Source organism: Geotrypetes seraphini, chromosome 1 (assembly GCF_902459505.1).
Source record: "Geotrypetes seraphini chromosome 1, aGeoSer1.1, whole genome shotgun sequence".
Classification (NCBI taxonomy): domain Eukaryota; kingdom Metazoa; phylum Chordata; class Amphibia; order Gymnophiona; family Dermophiidae; genus Geotrypetes; species Geotrypetes seraphini.
This window is the reverse complement of record NC_047084.1, coordinates 26650501-26676761: the sequence shown is the minus strand read 5'-3', so window position 1 is coordinate 26676761 and position 26261 is coordinate 26650501. Positions and strand designations below refer to the sequence as shown.

The 26261-nt window shown below is 42.4% G+C and overlaps 1 protein-coding gene across 2 annotated transcripts; it reads left to right on the top strand.

The window, feature by feature from the left end:
- Nucleotides 1–24676, top strand: ENC1 (ectodermal-neural cortex 1). 2 transcript variants are annotated; one of them, XM_033929283.1, is made up of 3 exons: nucleotides 1–113; nucleotides 8239–10029; nucleotides 23853–24676. In XM_033929283.1, the coding sequence occupies exon 2, from the start codon at nucleotides 8251–8253 to the stop codon at nucleotides 10018–10020; it is 1770 nt and encodes a 589-aa protein (XP_033785174.1). In that variant the 5' UTR covers nucleotides 1–113; nucleotides 8239–8250; the 3' UTR covers nucleotides 10021–10029; nucleotides 23853–24676. The 2 variants fall into 2 exon arrangements, with proteins under 2 accessions (XP_033785174.1, XP_033785173.1); XM_033929282.1 differs by lacking the exon at nucleotides 1–113 and adding an exon at nucleotides 4225–4523.
- Nucleotides 24677–26261: the final 1585 nt, after the last annotated feature.

The following is a 26261-nucleotide window of genomic DNA, read 5'->3' as shown; positions in this document are numbered from 1 at the left end:
CCCTCTCTGACAACTTCCTGTTTCTGCTAGGGCTGGCCGCAGTGGAGAGAAGACGCCGAGGCCTGCAACAACACAGCGCAGCACTTTTCTATGAAGTTAAATGCAGCGGGCAGGTGAGCAGATGGGAGGGAGGAGAGGGGGAGGAGTAGATGCCGGCAAGAGCAGATTGCCGACCAGCAGACATGCTGGCTGATAGCTAGGTGTAGAAGGGAGGAGCATATGGGACGGGGGAAGAGAGAGGTATGGACAGAGGAAGTAAGAGAGGGAGAGATGGAAATGAGGGAAGGCAAAGGGGGGGGAGGGAGAAATGGATGTGGAGGGGGCAAGATGGTGAGAGGGAGAGATATTGACAGAGGAAGTAAGAGAGGGAGAGATGGGCATGAGGCACCTAGAACTTGGCACGACGAGTGAGGGAGAAATGGATGTGGAGGGGGCAAGATGGTGAGAGGGAGAGATATTGACAGAGGAAGTAAGAGAGGGAGAGATGGGCATGAGGCACCTAGAACTTGGCACGACGAGTGAGGGAGAAATGGATGTGGAGGGGGCAAGATGGTGAGAGGGAGAGATATTGACAGAGGAAGTAAGAGAGGGAGAGATGGGCATGAGGCACCTAGAACTTGGCACGACGAGTGAGGTGATTAAATTCGCGGACAATACAAAGTTATTCAGAGTAGTGAAGATACAGAAGGATTGCGAAGACCTTCAAAGAGACATAAATATGCTTGAGGAATGTGCTGCGAAATAGCAAATGAGGTTCAATGTGGATAAATGCAAGGTGACGCATGTCGGTAACAAAAATCGTATGCACGAATACAGGATATCCGGAGCTATACTCTGAGAGAGCCCCAAGGAAAGAGGCTTGGGAGTACTTGTAGACAAGTCAATGAAACCGTCCGCGCAATGTGCGGCGGTGGCGAAAAGGGCTAACAGAATGCTAGGAATGATTAAGAAGGGGATCATGAACAGATCTGAAAAGATTATCATGAGTTTTTTGCCGATGACAATAAGAACGCCAGCTGAAAATCATCAAAGATTGCTGTGTGATATAAGGTTTTGAGGCTTTTTTCCCACCTCTTTTATATCTTAATGTTTGATCTTATTGTGGTAACCCATTGCTGGTGAGTGACATTTTTTGTCACTATGATAGTGACGTTTAAATACCTAAATGTGCATGAGTCGAGTCTCTTTCATTTGAAAGGAATCTCTGCAATGAGAGGGCATAGGATGAAGTTAAGAGGTGACAGGCTCCGGAATAATCTGAGGAAATACTTTTTTACAGAAAGGGTGTTAGATGCGTGGAACAGTCTCCCGGAAGAGGTGGTGGAAACAGAGACTGTGTCTGAATTCAAGAGGGCCTGGGATAGGCACGTGGGATCTCTCAGAGAGAGAAAGAGATAATGGGATGGGCAGACTAGATGGGCCATTTGGCCTTTATCTGCCATCATATTTCTATGTTTCTAGTCCAACTTTTCAGAGAGATCTTTATAGTTGGTTGATCTACGTGCTGAATAAGGGAGAATTTCCAAAAGGAAAGGCTCATATAATAAGGAAGCCATCTTTTTGGACTCAGTTGAAGCGGTTGTTTCCGCTCTTTCAAGACTGATCGGTCGGGTCACACCCTGATGCAGCTAGTCGGTGAAACGCTGGCCTCCGTCGGTGTGCCGATCAGTTGAAGATAAGTGGTTTTTTTCCTCTATCTACAATTGTGTATATGTGAAGCATAAGTTTCTCTGCTCAAATCACTCATTTTAATGAAGGTTTTGCCTGTGAGGTTACCGTCTAACCACCTTGATATCCACTTTTGTGGCGGTGGGAGGGCCTTTTTCTGAGGCTTTTTCCTTCTTTTTTAGTGTAATCAGAGTTGGCACCTGTTTCACATAGTTTCTGCAAAACGATACTTGTATACTGTCCTACTACTACAGCAGTCGCCAATTGAAAGTGTTGTTTTACATACATTGGTTTTTCAATATATCTGTGTTTCTATAGCTATCATATAATAATTACACCACTTGTCAAAAATCTAAAATATTCAGTTGCTGAAGTTAATAATTATAGACCCGTAGCTTCCGTACCTTTATTTGTAAAGTTAATGGAGGGCATAATTTGCCAACAACCAGTTGACTACTTGGATAAATTCCCTTTTTTACATCCTCAATCAAATTTCCATGCCATCTTTAGTACAGAAACATTAATAATTTCATTAGTGAATTACTTGTACACACTGTTCAGCAGAGGAAGAGGACCACTGATACTGCAGTTTGATCTCAGCAGTGCTTTCAATTTGGTTGATCATTCCCTTTTTTTTAATATACCACAAAAAGAAAAAAGGAGGTTTCAAATTATCCAAAATACCGCAATCAAACTAATCTACAATGCAAAAAAATTTGACCATGTTACCCCTCTTCTGATAGACTCCCATTGGCTTCCAATTGCACATCGAATTTCGTTCAAAATATTACTACTAGTTTTTAAATCTATGACCTATAATGAACCCCAGTTCATTACTAGAATGCTCATTCCATACGTTTCACGGACCCTCCGTTCAGCTTCAAACAATCTATTAACAGTTCCATCTTTGAAAATAATTGGAACTAGAAGACAAGACATGTTTTCAATTATCGCCCCTATGTTGTGGAACTCTATGCCCCAGTACATTAGAGACATAAAGGACCTCTTTTCTTTTAAACTTGTGAGAAACTTGCAGTTTTTAACTTGAAGATCTTTAGTTATGCAGACGATATAAGGATTGCTATACCTATTCCAACAAATGTGACTGCATCATTAAACACAACCCTCCCACCTCCCATGGTTGACTTCTTAGCTTTTTTTTACTGAATTGGCTGTCCTGAAAACCGTCGGGCAGGAAGGCATCGGGCATGCACAGTGCAGGTGGTCTTCAAGCTTTTAAAGTGACAGTGCACTTGTTGACTGTCCATACCGGGGCTCTATGGATGACATCACTCACATGTGAGAATATTTGCCTGCTGTCCTCGGATAACACCTGCTACAGGTAAGTAACGTTGCTGTTCCAATTATTGTCTTCCCCCTCTCCCCCAATGTTTCTGGGGAAAATTAAAAGATCAAATATCTATGGGCTTGTTTATGTTGCTAAATCGTTTATATCATTGTAGCCAAGCTTTAAGCGATCGAGTTGAAGCAGCCTATCGGCAATTAGCCGAACATGGTACAGTATAGTCTGGTGTTTCCTTCAGAGTCGAGATCCCCAAAGCACAGGTTGAGTGGGCCAATGATGGCCTGCAGAGGGCGCTGCGGTACAGAGCCTGGCTCGCACAGTTCCCCGCTCTGAGTTAAGCAGTAGATCCAGTCGACTTCTGCTGTTCCATTGTTGAAGTAACGTTTGCTATATAGACAAAAAGAAAAACTGCACCAATCACCCAACTTCATTTGCTTTCTGACGAAAAAGCTACTAGGATTACAACGATATTCAAGAGATGATTCTGATAAGAGCAAACACACTAAATTACAACCAACACATTCTACATCTGTATGTGTGTGTGTGGGCATATATTACATGAAGTCATCGTTTTGTGCACATTATAGCGTGCCATATGATGTAGTAAGCCTGGCTGGATAGAATATACGTATATGTGCGTATATAGATAAAGATGCTGTAGATATGGATAATCTACAAACAAACTAATATGTGTGTGTACATTATACATATATTCCATCTAACCAGAATTAAATCATGGCACGCTATGTGTATAAGACTCAATCTGTATATACACACACACATACGACAATGCCCCTTACGCTACATCATTTCACGTCAAACAACTCTATTTCTAACTAGTGTAAGGGATATTGTATGTGTCCAGTATTGTCTTATTCACATTATGTACTGTAAATAAATAAAAGCGCATTAAATCACTAAAGAGATGTGGTAATTAGAAAATACCAGAAGTCTAAAGAAATGAAATGCAGACATTACACAGAGTATTAGGTGCTGATTAGTTATCCACTTAGGACTATTTTTTTTAGCTGCTATTCTGGCGGTGCAAGAGTGGCTTTCAATAAGATGTTTACATGAAAAAAATCCATATTTCAATTTCCGTGGAAATTACTGGCGCGCACACGTGTGCGAGTAGGCTTGCAGCGCCTTGTTCTGCACAACTTCCAAGAACGGGTTAATTCGCTCTGGTTTCCTCTTCCTCTCTCTCTCTCTTCAGTCTTGATTCAACGTTTCCTGTGCCTCCCCTCCCACTGGGGTTTTGCATATCCCCCTCCCCTGGCTCGCCTCCTGCCCCATAAATAGCTTCTCCCCGGCAGTGGGGAACGTGCTGGCAGTGTGGCTCGGGCGCAGGCTCCGGGGCAAAGCTGTCGCGCTCGACCGCGGGAAAACTTCCTATAGATCAGGAGGACTGGCCGCCCTCTCGTACCCCTGCGGTGCATGGCCGCTGTCCCTCTGAATCTGTGGGGTCCCTGGGAGCCTTGCCTCCCTGCGCCAAACTCTTAAGTTTGTCTCACCTCGCGTGCTGTCGCCCTTCCCCTGAGATCGAGCTGTAAGTTACTTTCTTTTCTTTCCTTTGGATTGGTTGCATGGGGAGGAACTTTGGTTAATGCAGTTTGTGTTTCTTTGTGGAAGAATTTGAAATATTAGTGTAGTTTGTGGTCCTGTGCAACCACTATGGGGAAGAGGATTTTTTTTCTTATTGTTCTAATTTATTATTTTGGAGGCTCTTAGTTAACGCAGACCGGATGAAGAGGTTTTTTTTATTTTATAGAGGTTGCCTGGTTAGTGCAGTTTATATTCCTGTGCAGCGATATAATGAAGGTTTGTTTGTACTTTTAGAGGCTTTTGTGTTCCTGTGCCCCGATTCTTTCTTTTCAGTCGGATGCAGCTGCTGGCTTATTCCATACTTTGTAATTTTGTAAAAATTCAATAAATAAACATTGACTAAAAAAAAAAGACAGTGTGGGTGCGTGTATGTATGGGTAGAGCTTGTTTGAAAGAGCCGCTTTCTCCTGCTTGCTCCTTAGGATACAAACAGGAAGCCCCCCCTCCCCCCGCATGTCCTAGAGGATGTGTCTGCTTTCCACTTCAAAGACGTCTGGGAAGCTGGTTAACTTTGGAAATACAGCACTTTTCCATATCCTCTATTGATCGATAATGATAGCCTAAGAACGTATAGTTGATTAATGGGGAGGCAGAAAACTCTCAAACTTGTCTAGAAATTTTTTTTTTTCTTCTAAAGTCAGAAAAAAAAAAAATCTCTCCCTCAATCATTCTCACAGAATCAATGTGTTACCAGTAGAAGTAGCTGTCCTTGGTAGATGCACTGCTGTCCTTAAATGGGTGATATAAGCGAAAGATTAGAGAAACTGGGCTTCTTCTCCCTCGAACAGAAGAGATTGAGAGGGGACATGATCGAAACATTCAAGGTATTGAAGGGGATAGACTTAGTAGATAAGGACAGATTGTTCACCCTCTCCAAGGTAGGGAGAACAAGAGGGCACTTTCTAAAGTTGAAAGGGGATAGATTCCGTACGAACGTACGGAAGTTCTTCTTCACCCAGAGAGTGGTAGAAAACTGGAACGCTCTTCCAGAGGTTGTTATAGGGGAAAACACCCTCCAGGGATTCAAGACAAAGTTAGACAAGTTCCTGCTGATCAAGAACGGGCGCTGGTAGGGCTAGTCTCGGTTAGGGTGCTGGTCTTCGACCAGACGGCCTCCGCCTGAGCGAACTGCTGGGCATGATGGACCACTGGTCTGACCCAGCAGCGGCAATTCTTATGTTCTTATAAACGTCAATAGTACGCTTCAGTAAAGGTGGCAACATTTCAAGTGATTCGGAGTGGTAAACGCAAAAGAACTTACCCCCTCCTCACAGAAGGAGCTTGTGTAATATTGGGGTACTCAGTACACAGTGGTACCCACAGATTTGGCTCCTATGGTATTGAATATTATTATATTTAACGATTTCAGTTAGGATTTATCAACATAAGACTAATTTTGCTTTTATTTTGCAAGATATATATATATAAGCAACCAGCGTTCTGTGCAGCTGTTTGGCTAATGGTAGGGGTTGTGCAGAGTGTGGTATCTTACTAGGAAGCAGGTCTTGTGCAAATGTATTTCACTGTTTGACTTGCACAGACAGTACTGTATATCATTTTCATACAAGGCATGCAAATTTTGTTTGTAGCAGGGTAGCAGACCTTCCAGGAGCTGATAAAAGCCATTAAACCAAAAAAGTACGATAGATTTTCTCATTTCACAGTGCATAAACCTTGCAAGGAAACTGCACTACTCTAAGATTAAAGTATTTGATACACATAATGGGATTATTGAGGGGAAAACATAATCATTTTATTCCTGATCTGAGGCTTAAGATGAAATACATTCAAATGCAGGATGGTGTGTTAGGCATTAATACAAATGTAAGAGTGCAAAAGTATGTAACAGTGACCCTATTCTGCTATTTAAGATGTCTAACTAAATTATCATAAAAATTTGTAATATATGATGTGGTTTCGGCAGTTGGAACCCAAACACAGCACTGGGTAGAGTTTTGGATTCTTGCCCAGAAATAGCTAAGAAGAAAAAATTTAAATTGAATCAGGTTGGGCAAACTGGATGGACCATTCGGGTCTTTATCTGCCGTCATCTACTGTTATTTGCTAATACTAATTAGTTAGTTATAAAGACATGACTTATTGTTATATTTGCAGTTTTCCCATCACTTACCCTAGCAATATTTATTTGCAAACATTCCTTCTCCCCCATGAAAAAATGGTGCTTGACTTGCTTAGTGGAGAGATATTTATTCAGCAGTCATTACATTAGCTGAAGGTGCTTCAAATCTTGTACAATCTCCAGGAAGAAAATTACTAGGAACTGAAACAGTATAATAGCTTTGAACATTTTTTTGTCTGTTAGGACCTAACCTATTGAAGGGTGCCTCCCTCCCCCTATATCTTGCATTTGTGAGAAAATGCTTGGTGTACTGGTTCTTTGGTCTTGGATCAGTGCTGTGTGACATGTAAAAAAATATAATATTGCATGAAATATATTCACAGTCGGAACTTCATTGTAAGTAAATTAAAAAAAAAATCTTATAGTTGGACTCAGCACAGATTTAATTCTCTGTTAGTATAATCATAGCTAAGCTGGTTTGTCTTTGTACATTGCTTTGGGCAGTCCAGTAATGGCTGCAGAAACAGCTAAAAATGTATTAAATAATACATTTCTAAGTTATTTATTAGTAGCAAAGTAATTTCAATAAACTCTCTTGTGGAAAGCAAATAATGTGGAATCAGATCCTGGACTTCCAAGAGTTAAAATTATATAATTTATTAATGTCTTTTTCAAATTCAAATATCACAATGTGGTAAAAGCCAAACACATTGATTGCTTTTGAACATTTTGTTTTTTGTGGTACCTAGGTCCACTGCTGTGGTAGTCAGGACCGTCCTTGTGACGGAAAGTCTTCTATGACACCCTGAACATAGCCATGAATGGTGGAGTTCTCAAACTGAGTGTACTTATGTGTCTCCAACACATTCTCTTTTAAGAAAAGCATTGCAATTCCCCCACAAACCTTTTCCCTGTTAGCCCGTTTGGTACCATGGCACTTCTTAGATACAGGCAGAAGGATAGAATTGAGATGCCAATAATTGCCATGTCTGGAGACCTAAGATGGTGACTTGGAGCCTCTGCTCTCCAGCTGACCTGACATAAATGCAGGAGGCATGAGAAGGTGCCTGGCCCCAACCAAATGTTGGCATGTTATGTTTTGTCACCTAATGATTCTTTAAATCAAGGATTAAATGGAACTGTCCTAGCAAAAGAAAGTCTCCCCTGGTGATGATTAGCAGATGTTCTGCTTAGACAGTCCTTACATTTTGGAAAAGGTTTTGGCAAGTTGCTCAGCGTTTACATTTTTAAGTGCATTTGGCAGATCAGCTGGAGTAGCATGTCAAGCTGTGTGAAAATTTGGTCTGCCTGTGGGTTTTTGTTTCCATTTTGCTGTCCTGAGACATGAAAGTTGACAAACTTGTTTTCCAAGATTAACTTGTTCTTGAGCAATATATTAAGTGAATGTAATTTTAAGAATCTTCCTGTCTGGTATTGGACAAAGATCTTCTCTGCTTTGATCTGATAAATGCAGATAGAACCAAACAATAGACATACATTTGAGACATGCATATTTTGTACAGCTCTTGTGGCTAAATTATACACAATAATGTTTGTTTTATTTTTCTTTTCACTTTAGGCATGAAACAAAATGTCAGTCAGCATGCATGAGAACCGCAAATCTAGAGCCAGCACTGGTTCTATTAATATTTACCTGTTCCACAAATCTTCATATGCAGACAGTGTTCTTACCCATCTGAACCTACTGCGCCAGCAGTGTCTGTTTACAGATGTCCTCCTCCATGCTGGAAGCCGGTCTTTCCCATGCCATAGGGCAGTCCTGGCTGCATGCAGCCGTTACTTTGAAGCAATGTTTAGTGGAGGACTTAAGGAAAGCCAGGCCAGGGAAGTAAATTTCCATGATTCCATTCACCCAGAGGTCTTGGAACTTCTTCTGGACTATGCCTACTCCTCAAGGGTGATCATCAACGAAGAAAATGCAGAATCTCTCCTTGAAGCTGGAGACATGTTGGAATTTGAGGATATTAGAGATGCCTGTGCTGAGTTCTTGGAGAAAAACCTTCACCCTACCAACTGTCTTGGCATGCTCCTGCTTTCTGATGCTCACCAGTGCACTAAGCTCTATGAACTTTCATGGAGGATGTGCCTTAGCAACTTTCAAACCATCAGTAAAAGTGAAGATTTTCTCCAGCTACCGAAAGACATGGTAGTACAGCTCCTGTCAAGTGAGGAATTGGAGACTGAAGATGAAAGAATGGTCTATGAGTCCGCTGTCAACTGGATTCATTATGATCTCAATAAAAGACATTGCCATTTAGCTGACCTGCTTCAGACTGTGAGACTGGCCCTCCTACCAGCCATCTACCTCATGGAGAATGTAGCCATGGAAGAACTCATTATAAAGCAGAAGAAAAGCAAGGAGCTAGTGGAAGAAGCAATAAGGTGCAAGTTAAAAATATTACAGAATGATGGCGTGGTCACCAGCTTGTGTGCCAGGCCACGCAAAACTGGCCATGCCTTGTTTCTGCTGGGGGGACAGACATTTATGTGTGACAAATTGTACCTGGTGGACCAGAAGGCAAAAGAGATCATTCCAAAGGCTGACATTCCAAGTCCACGGATGGAGTTCAGTGCCTGTGCTATTGGCTGCAAGGTCTACATCACTGGTGGCCGGGGATCAGAAAATGGAGTCTCCAAAGATGTTTGGGTGTACGACACTCTTCACGAGGAGTGGTCGAAGGCTGCGCCTATGCTCGTTGCCAGGTTTGGTCATGGCTCTGCTGAACTAAAACACTGTTTGTATGTGGTAGGAGGACACACTGCAGCAACAAGATGCCTTCCAGCCTCCCCATCTGTGTCTTTAAAGCAAGTTGAACAGTATGACCCTGTAACCAACAAGTGGACAATCGTTGCGCCACTTCGAGAAGGTGTGAGCAATGCAGCTGTGGTGAGTGCAAAGCTCAAGTTATTTGCCTTTGGTGGCACCAGCGTTGGCCATGATAAGCTGCCTAAAGTTCAGTGCTATGATCCATGTGAGAACAGATGGACAGTGCCGGCCACCTGCCCGCAGCCTTGGCGTTACACAGCTGCAGCTGTGCTGGGTAACCAGATTTTCATCATGGGCGGAGACACTGAGTTCTCTGCATGCTCTGCTTACAAGTTTAACAGTGAAACATTTCAGTGGACTAAGGTGGGAGATGTGACGGCCAAGCGCATGAGCTGCCACGCTGTGGCATCTGGAAATAAACTCTATGTTGTTGGAGGCTATTTTGGGATACAGAGATGTAAAACACTGGACTGCTATGACCCTGCGCTAGATGTATGGAACAGCATAACTACAGTGCCCTATTCTTTGATTCCCACAGCATTTGTCAGCACATGGAAGCATCTTCCTTCATAAGTTGCTCAGGTATGAAACACTGCACACTTCATATTTCTCTTCCAGACAGGGTAGAGCATGATTCTTCATCTCCAGACTGTGACAGAATGCTAATTGGCCTCTGGAATGACTGAGTCTTTCCTGCCAGCATAAAGCACAATATTAGCATGTCTGCACACCCAAGGTTGCTCTTAAGCTTTTATTCCATAGACCTCAGGCACTGTGGTTAAGAACGATGAAGTGCACAGACTGTGTCGGCTCTGACCCTCATGTTTTGAGAGAAACTGCACCTGTACGGTTGCTGTAGTAACAGTGGTGTACAGTAACGCAGCACATTTTCAGGCAATCTTGATCACTCAGAATTTTCTTTGATTAAAGTATGTCAATTGCACAGTTAGCAAACTAAACTAAATGACACCTTAAGCTTATATACCGCATCTTCTCTATAAATATAGAGCTCGACACGGTTTACAAAAATTAAAAGGGAAGTACAGTGGGAGCTGGTGGTAGGGAGGAAGCGTAAATTTACATTTTTGAAAATAGCCATGTTTTCAGGGGGCAGATTCTTAGTGACATTAATGTTATTATATACAACGTGCGATATTCAATGCTAATCTAATTACTACTGCGCTGTCTGGTCGATTCTTGACAGCTAGGGCTCCTAACTAAAGATCAGAGCTGTAAGCTACCCACTTTGTGAAATTGTGGCTTTATTCTTAATTATCACACTAATTACAGCCCCAAATTATAGGGCTCCTTTTACAAAGGTGCGCTAGCGTTTTTAGCGCGCGTTACACGGAAAATACTAACGCCAGCTCTATGGAGGCGTTAGCGTCTAGCGCAGGGGTGTCCAACCTGCGGCCCAGTGAAGTATTTTGTGTGGCCCCGGTAGAGGGCGATGCAGTGTTTTCCTTTGCTGCCCCTGGGTGTTTACTGTCTTGTCGGCTCCCTTCTGTGTCTTACTGCAGCGTTTGCACGTTTGTGCGGCCCCCAGAAACATTTTTTTCGGCCAGTGCGGCCTAGTGAAGCCAAAAGGTTGGACACCCCTGGTCTAGCGCGTGTGGCATTGTAGCACGTGCTAAGTGCGCGCTAAAACCGTGAACACACCTTCATAAAAGGAGCCCATAATCTATAAGATGAGTATTAAGTTAAAAGGAATGAGAAGTCTATTTGTTAACACTGACAAAAAGTGATGAAGAGGCTGGCTACAATAGTCTCAAAACAAAATGTTTATGGGTTTTTGAGAGTAGCTGCTGAGGTCTTTTACTTGAATTAATGTGAGCAATTGCATGAACTGTATCTATATGGAATGTATCTATACTAGAGTTTGTGATTGATGACGGTGAAGCTATTTAGAGACTCTTTTATTTATAATTATGCATGTATATTTTTTTAGCAATAAGTAGGTACATTTTAGAACAGTGTTTTCCTTTGTAAGGTCTAGGGAGCAGCGGAAAATCCCATGGACCTTGAGGGGCTGATTCTCCAAATGGTGTCCCGATTGTAGGTGGCGGTAGACATCCTACCGCCATCTCAGTAGCCAGTCGGGATGCATGTTTTTGAAAACAAAATTCATGCGGGATGGACGCCTACAATATAGATGTCTGACTCGCGCCTACAGAAGTATCTAGGCCAGGGGTCTCCAAAGTCCCTCCTTGAGGGCTGAATCCAGTCAGGTTTTCAGGATTTTCCCAATGAATATGCATGAGATCTATGTGCATGCACTGCTTTCAAAGCATATTCATTGGGGAAATCCTGAAAACCCGACTGGATTCGGCCCTCAAGGAGGGACTTTGGGGACCCCTGATTTAGGCACTCCTACTGATGCCCAAGGCTGGCGTGGGCATGGTTTCCACAGGAATTAGCCTTGGTTGTCGGTAAGTGTCCCTATGTGTCCCCGTAGGCACGAGACAGACGCCTTAAATGTAGGTCTATAACATGCTGGCTTACATTTAAGGTGCTTGTGAGAAAAAAAACGCTAAAGGATGCCGATGCGTAATTGACACACAATCGGCGTCCGCTTTTTAGGCGGCCACCAAGATCAGTGTCCTTTAGAGAATTAGGACCTAAGAGTGTCTCCCTGAATCTTTTCTCCCAAGACATACTCTTAGCTTACCTATCCATGGCCTCTGCTGTAGTGATTTTGTTTTCCTCTGGCACTATGGACTAATTCAGTAAATGGCACCCAAATTTGGGCACTGTAAAAAAAATCCACGTTGAGCACTATTCTATAAACAGTGCTTCGAGTTGCATGCCATTTATTGAATAGCACTTGGTGCTAGGATCTACGCATATCCCGGCGCATTTCCCCAAATTCTATAATATTGCGCAGATGTTTAGTGAACACCTCTGACACACCCATGGCCACACACCCTTTTCAGATGCATGCTGAAAAATTTGCGCTCGGACCTTTATAGAATAGCGCTTAGCGAGTTGCACATGCAAATCTTAGTTGGAGCCGATTGACTGCAATTACTTGTTAGCACCCAATTATTGCTACTTATGGGCTTATTACTCAATTAAAATGGACGCACAACTTGGGTGCGCAGTTTGGGGCGCCATATGTACGAGGGTTGATTCATAAGTCTAGCAAATATTTTTTTTTAATCTCTGAAAATTGTGCCAACCATGGAAATCTAATATATACATTTGTACTTCTTAATGTTGTCACTGGATGAGAAATGAGTGCAGCGGTCTCTGGTAGGAGAGAAGCAAAAAACGGGATATTTGAAACCATCATTTTATTATGGCTTATAGCATATAACATGAACAGCAAAGTATAAGTACAAACTGTTTAACTGTTAACATCCTTCAGAGTAGTCTCCCAGGTTGTCTTGTGTATTATCCAGTTTGTGAGGGACACATTGTGAAGGCACAGTATTACAAGTCATTTCTACAGTATCACCGGCATTGTGCAGTTTGAGAGAAATGTCCAGAAATGTTGCACAATGCTATAATCCTACAGGACAGTGCTACAGCTCACAAAGCAGACAGTTGTTTACAGCGTTGGGAATGGGAGACTACTTTGAAGGATTTTAACAGTTAAACATGCTTTCAAGCTGATTGTGTGCTTGGTTTACTGAAACTGCTAATATTTATTCTAGTGCAATAGGTGAGATATTCTAGAAAGTAGGGTTATTTCCCTTTAGTTTTCTATACTGTTTTCCCAGGAGAGCTCAGAATGGTTTACATGAGTTTATTCAGATACTCAAACATTTTTCCCTGTCTGTCCTGGTGGGCTCACAGTCTATCTAATGTACCCGGGGCAATGGGGGGATTAAGTGACTTGCCCAGGGTCACAAGGAGCAGTGTGGGTTTGAACCCACAACCCCAGGGTGCTGAGGCGATAGCTTTAAGCACTGCGCCACACTCTCCCTGCAGAAGTCTAGAATTTCTCACTTATCTACTGGAAAAGAGCTTACCAGGGTAAGTACATACTCTCATATTTACCTGTTTATTACTAAAACGATGATTTCAAATGTCATGTTTTTTGTTTCTCCCTTTCCAGAGACCGCTGCATTCATCTCATCTGGTGGGAACATTAAGAAGCACATGTTTCACACTTTCAAACGTATATATTAGGTTTCCAGTGTTGGGTGCTTTTTTGAGAGAGGAAAAATAGTTGCCATGACTTATGAATCAACCCTCATAGAATCTGGGCGTATGTGACTCTCAGTGAATTTGTGTCACATGGTGCCCAAACTCCTGTGGTGTTCTCATGAGACTTTGCAAAGAGCCAAGGATTTCGGGCATTATGTGGCTCACGCTCACCATGAATGGCAGGATGCTGGAAGAAAACAGAACTGCTGTTCCAGAGGTGGTGCTTACAGTGAGTTTCTGGGGAAGGTGAGAGCAGATTGATAAACTGGGGAGGAATGCAGTTTGGAGGGGTTCAGGATGCGGTCAGAATAATGGAAGTTGACTGTTGGGAGAGATGGGTCTTGGTTCAGACTGGCCAGGATGAAGATGGGGAAAAGGTACATTACAGGGAGATAGAGAGGTTTATGTAAGGAGGAAGAGTGTGGTGGAGGACAAGTTGAGGAAAGAGGGCTGATGAGAGGGAGGGGGAGAGAACAGACTTTGTTTTGGTTGTATGTATTGCTCTTGCTGATGAATGTGTTTGAGGAGCAGGTCTGGCTACATCCTAGGAGGGAGGACCCCTTGCCCCATTGCCCATGATACCAGCCTCTGTCCATTCAAGGTCTTGCTTTTCATGTTGAAGTGACTCCTGACTGAACACAGTAAAGAATACTTCATAGTAACATAGTAAATGACAGCAGAGAGAGACACGAATGGTCTAGATCAGTGGTTCCCAACCCTGTCCTGGAGGACCACCAGGCCAATCGGGTTTTCAGGCTAGCCTTAATGAATATGCATGGAGCAGATTTGCATGCCTGTCACATCCATTATATGCAAATCTCTCTCAAGCATATTCATTAGGGCTAGCCTGAAAACCCGATTGGCCTGGTGGTCATCCAGGACAGGGTTGGGAACCACTGGTCTAGATAGTCTGCCCAACCATACACACATTATAAATTCATGATTTACATTAAATGCCTTTTTTCTTAGATATTTCTGGGCCAGAAACCCAGAGTTCTGCCCGGTATTGTGCTTAGGTTCCACCTACTGGAGTCTCCATCAAAGCTCATTCCAGCACATCTAAACCATCCCAGTCATCGAAGTCCTCCCCAGCCCATCCTCAACTGAATGGCCATATACAGGACACAGACAGTGGAAATCTTCCCAGTACTGACCTTAGTTCTTCAATATACGGTATACCCATTAATTTCTGGTCAGAGATCCTCTATGTTCATTGCTTTTTTGAACTCTTTCACCGTTTTCATCTCTACCACCTCCCTTGGGAGGGCATCAACCACCCTCTTCATAAAGAAGAATTTCCTAACATTCCTCTTAATTCTACTACCCCTCAACCTCAGCGCATTGAAATTGATCAGAAGTGCTATCTTAAGTTGGCACTTGGGATTTCACCTTAAGACATATTAGGCCCTTGAAAATCCCTGGGATAGAATATATCTTCTTTTTGGGATCCCAGACTTAATGGACTCTTAGTCTGATCCAGTAAGTTAATGTCTTTTCTGCATGATGCTGTTATCCCTACTTCCTGTATCTTTATGGAAGTTTACATGCAATCCAGACCTACGATTAATTACTTCTCTTCTATTTCTTTCATCTTTACCTCCCTACCCTGGGTGGTTCTTTCCTCAAATTTTTAACTGTCCATCAAGTGCAAGATTGCTGGTGGATGTTTATATCCAGCAGACTACAAAAAGGCCTTTTCTTTCCACAGTTCTTGTAGCCCACACAGAAGGCATGACATTTCAAACCTGTAATTACCGCTGTATTTCCACATTGTGCTTGGTAGCAAATTCGACTCCTTAAACCACACCATTTTCAATATGCACTGAGATTTTTGTTTCCCTCTTTTATACAGGTTCGGTGTGTTACCTTAGATCATTTAGTTTCCTTGAATTCTCATGTTTCTAATGTGCTCAAGATCTTCTGGCAGTCACAAAGGAAGGGGGCGGAGAAGTGCAACGGTTTATATAAATCCCACTTCTCCACTAACATGCCTTTTGGGAGTAGCCTAATGGTTAAAGCAGCAGACTGAAAACTAGAGAAACCTGGTTCAAATCCCACTGTTGCTCCTTGTGGTCTTGGACAAATCAAGTAGACCTCCATTACCTCAGGTTCAGCCTTAGATTGTAAATCCTCCAGGGACAGGAAAATACCTCTGTATCTGAATGCGACTCACCTTGAATTACTGAAAAAGGCTTGAGTTCCTTCCAAAATCTCTTTCCTTCCCTTATGATCTTTGGCAAATCACGTCACATTTCATTGCTTCACTTACTGTACTAACTTGTGTTAACAAGATCTAATGCATTAATCCCATGGGACCAATTTTGCCAGCTATGAAGGTTGGGATATTTTGTACATGTATATGACAGTTTATAAACACAAAGAGAGTCATTTTATAAATTCATTTTCACACATAAATGGCCTGTTTTAAAACTATGATTGGCATAGAAGTACTTGCTTTGACATGATGGTAAGTATTTTACTGGTAGGTGTATGGGTGTCAGAACAGGGCCATGGCCTCCTCAAGAATTGTCGGTCACTGGTTGGTTATGGTTCTACTCCCCCACCCACCTTCTCCTGACGCTATCTTCGGGCAGCTGCTGCGAAGCATCAACGAACAGGCCTGCCCTAGAACCCTTCATTTTACTTCTGGGGCCAGGCCTGTTTGTTTATGCTGCATGGCAGCTGCCTGAAGATTTTAAAGTACAGCGCTGGCAGTAGGTGGGTGGAGGAGTCGGGAGCTGGTGAGAGGTCATGCTGCAGAGCTCCACTGGGATCTAGGGCGGAGCCCCTGGGCCCTCCCAAACAAAACAGCATTCCTCTGCCTATGGGTAGGCAAGGACAGAATTTGGATAGAGTTCTAAGGTTAAGTTAAGCATATTAAACTATCTGTGTTTGCAATGCAGGCATAATTTCTGTTGCTTCTGATAGTGTTTTATAAAGAACATAAGAGATGCCGCTGCTGGGTCAGACCAGTGGTCCATCGCGCCCAGCAGTCCGCTCACGTGGCGGCTCTTTTGGTCGAAGACCAGTGCCCTAACTGAGACTAGCCTTACTAGCGTACGACCTTGTTCGATATTCAGCACTATTTAACTGGCCAGAAAAGGCGATGACTGGTTAACTAGCGCTTAACCAACTAAATGCGAATATTCAGTGCGAGACAACTGGTTATCTTCACTGAATATTCCTGGTTAGTGACTAAAAGCTAACTGGTTAGTTCGCATGATTATTGGTGATTTCCAGCACTGATTGTTCAAGTTTATTGGCTAAATTGGGTCACACAAATAGCAGTCCTATCTTTGACTTTTGTAAACTTAACCAATTCATGCTGAATATTGACTTCACCAGTTAAGTTTATGCTGGCCAAAAAAGCCTGGAAATGGCCCGTCATTGAATATCCTTGGTCAGTGCCGACTGCGGGAGATAGCTGGCCTGCCTCCCGCGGTCTAAATCGGCCTGAAAGGAGTTTTTATCATTTATAAAATAGTGCCTAAGTAGAAACCTATTTGCCTTCTTAAATCAGGCTCCCCCTTATAAAATGACCTTCACGTGCCTCTTATAGGATCACCTTATGCATAAAAGTACACATGATGACAAGAATGCAAGTACTTTTATGTAACTTTGGTGCAGGCATGTTCGATGTGGGTTTTGGGTGGGACGCAGATGAAGTCACGATTTAGGTGTGTAATTTATAAAATAACTTTTAAACATTTACATCTACTCTGGAGCAGGTGGAAATGTCCACAGCTTCATTTTAGCTGTGATTTCTGCAGCATTATTAGGGCAATTTTATAAAGATACATAAGAATAACCTTACTGGGTCAGACCAATGGTCCATCTAGCCCAGTAGCCTGCCCTCATGGTGACCAATCCAGGTCACTAGTACCTGGAAAAACCCCAAAGAGTAGTAACATTTCATGCTACTGATCCAGGGCGAACAGTGGGATTTTTTTCCTCCATGTCTGTCTCAATAGCAGACTATGGACTTTTCCTCCAGGCGCAATATTATTCAAGTCACAGCCAGAACATTCTTGAGAAACATAGAAACATGATGGTAGATAAAGGCCAAATGGCCCATCCAGTCTGCCCATCCGCAGTAACCATTATCTTTTCCTCTCTCGTAAGAGATCCCACGTGACTATCCCAGGCTTTCTTGAAATCGGACACAGTCTATTTCTCCACCACTTTTTGCATGGAACAATCTCCTGGATCTACCACCCTTTCTGTAAAAAAGTATTTCCTTAGATTACTCCTGAGCCTATCACCTCTTAACTTCATCCTATGCCCTCTCATTCCAGAGCTTCCTTTCAAATGAAAGAGACTCGACTTATGCACATTGACGCCACGTCAGTATTTCAACGTCTCTATCATATCTCCCCTCTCCCACCTTTCCTCCAAAGTATACAGATTTGAGATCTTTAAGTCTGTCCCCATACACCTTATGACGAAGGCTACGCACCATTTTCGTAGCGTTCCTCTGGACTGACTCCATCCTTTTTATATCTTTACGAAGGTGCAGGCTGATAACATTCCTACCTTCTTTTTCTTAATGTCCTTTTCTGTTGTCAATGTCACCCTGACCTAGTGGTATAAATTCAAATTCTGATAGGATCATGTATAACCTTGCAGCTTCTATTGTGAGGCCTGACTTGAGAGCAGCAGGAAATTGTACTCATAAGCTAGGTTGAATAACAATATCAGGAAGTGGCATAGCCACAGTGCTGGAGGTAAATGCAGTGTGTGCTGTTCTGTGCTCACCAATTCCTAGTGCCCCAGCCTGAAGAAATGTGTTATTTTCCTATGGGGGAGGAGGAAGAAAGTGGAAAGAAAGGGAGAGGTAGGGAATGTTCTCCTGAATCCTTACTGTACCTCTGATGCCTAACCTGCACCTCTGCATTTGAACCGAGATTCCCTTAGCAACCTCACTATGTACTCAACAGCCCACTCCTTGGACCCTAACACACACACTCACCCTTTTCAAACACCATACCTATAAATAAAGTTCCCATATATGCATTCACATACCACACCTTGCTGTGTTCCAATATACACAAACACCTACTGCCCCACCTCACTCGCATCAGATAACCTTTGCACACCCCTATTATCCTAGGTGTCCTTATGTACCTCCTTTTCCTACACACACTTTGCCCCAAAACCCTTCAATTTCTACACATACTTGCCACCCTCTCTAGGGTTACCATATGGCTCCAGAAAAAAGGAGGACGGATTGAGACATGTAGGTTTGCTTTCAGTGGAAGTAAAACCCGGATGTCTCAATCCGTCCTCCTTTTTCTGGAACCATATGGTAACCCTGACCCTTTCCTACTTCCTGACTGGAGCTCTGAGGAAGCACCACTGTGTTATAGGGGCCTATCTTAATTTCTGCTTTACACCATATTTTGATCTCTTTCACCCTTCGGCTCTTCCCCCCCCCCCCCCCCCCCGCAAGCCAACATTGGTGTCCTATCTTTTCTGCCCACACGATTCATTTATTAACTTTTTGAACTGTATAGGGCTGCATTGATACACAGTGCTATGGAGTTCAAAAGGCTGGCATATGAATCATGTAAGCAAAAGATAAATGCATCAACTATGAGGCAAGGAGAACCCTTGAGTTAGGCATGCTGAAGAGGAAAAAGAAATCAGTCAAGGATTGGAGCATCAAGAAGGTTAATTTTGGAGGGGAGGGGGAGCCTGGCCTCAGCAATGTAGAATGGATATCATTGTATGGGAACCCATATTGTGGGGACTACTTGGGTAGTGGCATTTACACCATTGCTTTCTCTTGTCTAGTATCTATAGTTTTGATTAATCATTAATCCGGCCAACCTGATTTTATTAACAAGACTACTTATCCCCCATGTACTTTATGTTCATCTAATCAAAACTTGCTATCCATTCCCTCTCTAAGATACATTAACACTATGCATACTAGCATTTTTTCTGTTACGGTCCCTACATTCCGGAATTCAGCACCAAATTATATAAGAGAAATTACATCCCTTGATAAATTTAAAAGTAACTTGAAGACTTTTCTTTTTAAAGATGCTTTCGGTGTATAATAGTCCTTTTAAGGACGGTCATGGAAACCTGTTCCATGCCATTTTTTAATCATTTTAGCCTATTTTACAAAATATTAGACTATTTTATTGTTCCCCTTCCTTTTGTTCTGGTCCTTTTCTCCGCTTTCTTTTTTTACAAATTGTATTTCTGCCCTTTTCCATCCTGTATCGGTAAATTAATGTTTGTCAGTGCGTTTGATTGTTTGTAGCATTATTTGTAATTTGTTTTTAACTTGCAGAAGTGGTAAAAAAAAATACCTCCTTTTGTTAGCATCCGTACAGAAGTAAAAGCCACAGGAGGAGTTCATTGGTTTCCCTTCTTCCCCTGTTGTTGTCTCATCTCTCTTTTCTTTTCCTTTCCTGTGTGAATTAAACTGTGTCCAGATTACAACCTTCTCACTAGCAGCACATGTGCTTATTCCAGAAGTTTTATTTGCTTTTCTAGGAATCCAGAAACCTGACACTAGTGCCAGCAGAACTATGCTTTGCAAAAGCTTGATGTAGCATAAGACAGAACAGCCTGTAGCAAAGCACATTGCCTCTGTTAGCCACAACGATTGGACTAAGCATTACTCTCGCGTGCTTTTTTTTCCAACAAGAGAGATGATTTTTCTTTGTATTAATAACAAATGTTCAGGATGCAGAACATACAAGTCAATAGAGATATATGAAAACAAAATCACAGAAATAGTTGCAAAAATAATTAGGGCTAGATTCACTAAGCCCACCAATCAAGTTCCGACCACTTAGCGACCCGATTTCCCTCTGACCCGAGTCACTAACCTCTGTCCCGATCATCCTCCGATCCGCACATGCAAATGAGAGGGAACAGCATTCAAATGTAGGCAGGCAGCGATTCACTAAAAAAAAATGAGGGACACCGACTGGGCTGACCAATCCAAAAATAAGCGTCTGCTGAGGACCAGTTGCTCAGGTCTTTTCCAACTGCCCTGCCTTCTGCCGCCCTGCTCTCTGCCCTATTTCTCTGCTCTCTGCCCCTATCTCCTCTCTGCCTCCCCGACTCTCTATCTGCCTCACTGGCTCTCCTGCTCTCTGCCGCGACCTGCTCTCTGCCTCCCCGACTCTGGAGTTATGAGTAAATGCCGCACAGCGCTGCCCTGCTTCTGCCCTGGCCTTCCCCTGCAGTGCAAGCCCATGGTTTTAACCCATGAGTTTAAAGTGGGTTAAAACCATGGGCTTGCTATAAAAAGTTAAACGTTAAAAAAGAAAAAGGTCACTGCTTTTTAAGCATGCGCAGACCATCTACAGTGATCCGAGCAGTCAGTTGGGGGCGTGATTCCGATCGCCCTCATTTGCATGAGGGCGATTCGTGAATCAGCCCCCTGGCCATGGATCGGATTGCTCATGGATTGGGTACGATCCATGGCGTTAGTGAATCTAGCCCTTAGTCATGAAAATACAGGCCGGGAAGAGCAAATAACCTTTACCTGCCTCCGCTCTGGACCCCCGAGTGATAAACATAAATATCAAGATTGCAATTAAAATTTTTAATCACATAAAGCGTCCCCCCTCACATTTCTTTCTGTACTCGTACAGTAGCAAATATAGACAGCAGAAGTAAATTCTCAGAACCGACAAGTTTTAATTGCTAAAATGAAAATAATTAATTTTTCTTACCTTTGTTGCCTGATGATTTTATTTTTCTAATCAGTTTGTTCCGTCTTTAAAATCACCAGGCAACAAAAGTAAGAAAAATGAATTATTTTCATTTTAGTAGTTAAAACTTGTCGGTTCTGAGAATTTGCTTCTGCTGTCTATATTTGCCACTGTACAAGTACAGAAGTACTTGGAAAACCAAGTGCTGTTTACTCGGCCAGGAGCTGTTCCTGGCCAGTTAAATAGCGCTGAATATCGGGTAGTTAATATTTTGCCTTTGGTTGCTAGGAGGAGTAGCCTAGTAGTTACAGCAGGTGGCTGCAGGCCAGCGAAGCTCGGCTGAAATCCCACTGATGCTCCTTGTGACCTTGGGCAAGTCACTTAACCCAGCATTTCTTCGGGTAGAAACTCAGGGCTAGATTTTACTGTGTGTTGGCCTCTGGGACAGAGAAATGCCTACTGCAGCTGATTGTAACCTGGCTGGAACTACCAGTGAAAAGATGAATGAAATCCAAATTAATCAATCCACAAATTATGTTAACTTGTAAGGTTTTCAATTTCTAGCAGGTAAACCTGGGAGGGAAAACTGTGTCAGAGAAAGTAAACTCCACCAGTGGGAAGTTTGTTTAAAGATGTTTTAGCCTTTAGTTTTCAGAATCCCGTCCCATATTAGCAAACAACTATCCCAAGTGTTAAAGTAGTTTTGCATATTGACAATAACTCCCCGATCTAGTCGCAAGCATTTGCACTGATGGCTTGTGTATGTGCTTGCAGCTAAACAAATACACACCTAATATCCTGGTCTATAAAGGAAAGCAGGCACCTACTTTCTTTATGGAATAGGCTCCGATTAAATATAAGTACCCCTTTATAGTGCTACTCAAATATAGAAATAAATTGAAACATCTAGGTTAGACATTTCCAATTATTAACAAAACCTTACTTTCTTTTTCTTACCGAAAACTGACCTGACTATTTTTAGGACATGCTAGTTTCTTCCTACCTTTTTGGCTTTGAGGCCTTGGATCTTACCCCTTAAGCCCTCCTTCACAGCACCTGGGAATCATTTTATATCTCCTTCCAATTTACTTGTACTTTTTTTCATGGCAACAATCCAGTCGCTGCCCCTTCCTCCCCAAAAGGAATATTTTAAATAAAAAAATGATCCTCTGGAGAAAATTTGTTCATTGAGTTATTGAGGGGGGGAGCATAGAGCCACTGGAAGAAAGTCAAAATCAGCATATGATACAGTCCTACAATGATGAGGAATAACGCAGTCAATATGGCTTCTTATAAGCCTATTGAATATACATGGGTGTGGCTTTGACTATCCAGATGTGCATTGGCTATGCTGATTGGCTGATGATATGTAAGATGCATGTACTTATAGGTTCCTAATGAAACAACTAAAATATCGGGGACCAGCTTCATTGAAGCAGTTCACAAGCAAAACGAAACAGCTGGCTTACAACCAGTCTAATTTGGCCAATGGACTCCATAAGAGCACCGCTGTAGTAACCTTGTGTTGGTTCGGTGCCCATTGAGTTTTTTGAGGCTATGTTTATAACCGTGATTAATGATTGCCCCTCTAACCTACACTCGAGAAGAGAAGACTGAGAGGGGATTTGATAGAGACTTTTAAAATATTAAAAGGATTTGATAAAATAGACCAAGAAGCAGCATTACTAGCATTGTCAGATGTGACACAGACAAGAGGTCATAGTCTGAAACTGAGCGGCAGCAGGTTCAGGATAAATGTCAGAAAGTTTTATTTCACACAGTGAGTTGTGGGCGCTTGGAATTCTCTGCCGGTGGATGTTGTGGCGGAGACTACGGTTCTGGGTTTCAAGCGCAGGTTGGATGCACACCTTCTTGCATATCATATTGAGGGATACGGCAATTTCGGGTCTCCATAAAGGAGTACCTAATGGGCCGCTGCGTGTGCGGATCGCCGGACTAGATGGACCTCGGTCTGATCCGGTGAAGGCATTTCTTATGTTCTTAATATTTTCCTATCCTTATTATTTCAGTGGTGATAAGGCAGCTGTTTTTGTTTTGCTAGTGTATGTATAGGTTGCCCTTATTTGCTGATACAGTGGTTTCCCCAAGCTGTGTTAGCACTTTAAATCATATTATTTGCCCCTCAATGCGACATAAAGTGCCTTTATGCAGCCTGACATAATTTGCCATGGCAATATTTAAGTCACCGCGGATTGCATAGTAATGAGGTGCAAAACATGCAACTTCGTGTTTTGCATCTCATTACTATGTAAATATCCTAACACACCCCATGGTGATACTCTGCAAGTTGTGTTAGGGCCACAAAATCATGTTAAATTAATCCCAGCTTTTTGCTGAGGTCATTTCATGCCTGGGAACATTGAGCCACTGTAAATCTTATACTGCACCTTGTAAACTACCCCTAAATCTCAATTATTTACAGCAGAGACTCAAATGAATCCTTAAACACATGACGACATCTGAGTTGTTTTTCTGAGATTACCTACAAAAACTCAGGTGTGCAGTATTTTCTGAGCAGAACCCTTTTAATCATTTGTTATTTTTCTTTTGCAGTTGACGCCGCGATTTGGGCAAAGGATGTGGAATTTCAGCTGATAAGGACATTCTCCCATCCTCCTCAAAGTTGTAATGAAAAATAAACTTTCAGACTCTGAGCATGAAGAACATTGCTTGCAGCTTGTACATTAGCGAAGCTGGACACGAAGAAACCTCCCTTAAACACAACGTGTAAAGTTTAAACATGACCTTGTGAATCCAAAATCTGCTCCTTCTGTTCATAATGAAGCATAAACTTTGATGCATGTAAAGAAAAAACAAACAAACCCAAACACTTTCGAGGTAGCAGTGCACAGCTCCCAGTTTTCCTGGTCTCTTGCATTTGGGTTGGAAATGTGCAGTGCTCCGCATGTCTCCCCCCTGCCCATCTCCCACTGCCCACTGCCTGTTAGCCTGGAATTCCAGAACCAACCACAGGGGAAACAGGTTCCAGGCAGTGGTATAATATAAATGCAGACAGAGCTGTGCCGATCAAATCATCATGGATCCGAGTGTGAAAGGAAAAGCTAAGGCCTCATCAAACTTTCCTCTGGCTACCATCAGTGTATATTTAGCAAACATACACTGAATATGACCAGGAGCCACACGATTTAAGGTTACATTTTTTTAACAATGAACAAAAACTGTTTGGGAGGGGCTCCTCAAATTGCCTTGATTTATCCTGATTCCCTCCTATTTATATTAACATATCCCTATGTTATTACATTTCCTGTGGTAGATTTAGCTATTTATTGCCCAGTGCTAGCACGCTGGAACAAAACCAGCATTTGGCTGTGAGAATGGTTGTATGTTTTGCACATTTGTCAGTTTTTGTGATTTCTGCTGTTCTTGTGTGTGGGATATTGTTTTGACATTATTTCTTTTTTTTTTCTTTTTGGTTGCACAGAAAGCCGAATAGTTGTTTGTTATTTGGGGCTAGTGAGGAAGGAGGCTGCTGAAGCAGAAGCTTTGCAAGGCAGGATCTTAAATTAGATGTGCACACCAAAGGCCTCCAGCTCTGCAGGTTGCTTGGTATACCTTGGAGGCAGCCTCCCTACTGTGTCATTAGGTCAGTCATGCTTCCAGAGTCCTAATCTGGGAAAAGCCATACATGCATTATAGCTTTCTCTTTCTGCCACCTGATCATGGTTAGGGAGATGCAGCGGTATGGAGGCTGAAGGAAGGAGGAGCTTTGTTAAGATTTATTTATTCATTCAGAGCTTTACGTTCTGGTCACATTGACCTGCACACAAAAATGAAGTGGCACTGAACCAATGAATATTTTATTTAAGTGAATTAAATTTGATGAGTTTTCTATGAAGGGAATGTTATTTTTTTTTCTATGTATATGTTTCAGGGGGCATCCTATAAGTAGCACTGAGGGGCCAATGCAGATGGCAGTGCACGGTTAGTGCAACATCTGCATACTGTTTTACTGGGTGCTTGATGCAGAAAAGGGTTTGCACTAAATCTTGGGTTAGGCACCATCATACAACATATTAAAATCAGTAGTAATGAATCTATTAGCTATTCCTCTGTGATGCAGAGAACTGCATAGAAGATTTTAAGGTAACATAGTAACATAGTAGATGACAGCAGATAAAGACCCAAATGGTCCATCCAGTCTGCCCAATCTGATTCAATTTAAATTTTTTCTTCTTAGCTATTTCTGGGCAAGAATCCAAAGCTTTACCCGGTACTGTGCTTGGGTTCCAACTGCCGAAATTTCTGTTAAGACTTACTCCAGTTGGAACCCAAGCACAGTACCGGGTAAAGCTTTGGATTCTTGCCCAGAAATAGCTAAGAAGAAAAAATTTAAAAATTTAAATTGAATCAGGTTGGGCAGACTGGATGGACCATTCGGGTCTTTATCTGAGCATAATTAAAGAACATTGAATGGTGGGTCTGAAGAGACGTAGAAGAGTTAAGTTCTTCTGCAGTACCATCTTAGAGGATTTAGGGGGGGTGGTAATTTATCAAGTGGCATTAAGTTTTAATGTACTTCAATGCTCGTTGAGGGAATTAGCACAAGGGCCGGATTCTATAAATGGTGCCTAGCGACGCCTACATTGTAGGTGACATATGGCATGCTAATCAACCACCGTTAGACGCCATTTATAGAATCACGTCTAGCAGCATCTAAGCAGACTTAGGCTCCAGTAAATTAAACTAGTGAAAAGCTGTCCTAATGTAGTGGCACCTATCTTTAGGATGCCTAGCGATGCCTATCAGATGCCTAGCAACACCTAACTAAACCATGCCTATTCTTCGCGCCTAATCATGCCTACTTTTAAGTTGGGCATCAGAAGGTGTCTCCACTTAGGGATTGTGTGGAATTCCATACCTAACTTTTTAATTTTCTTTTTTCTTTTTAAACTAATTATTCATTTAACTTTAATGGCTCAGTCAATTACCACGCCATTTAAG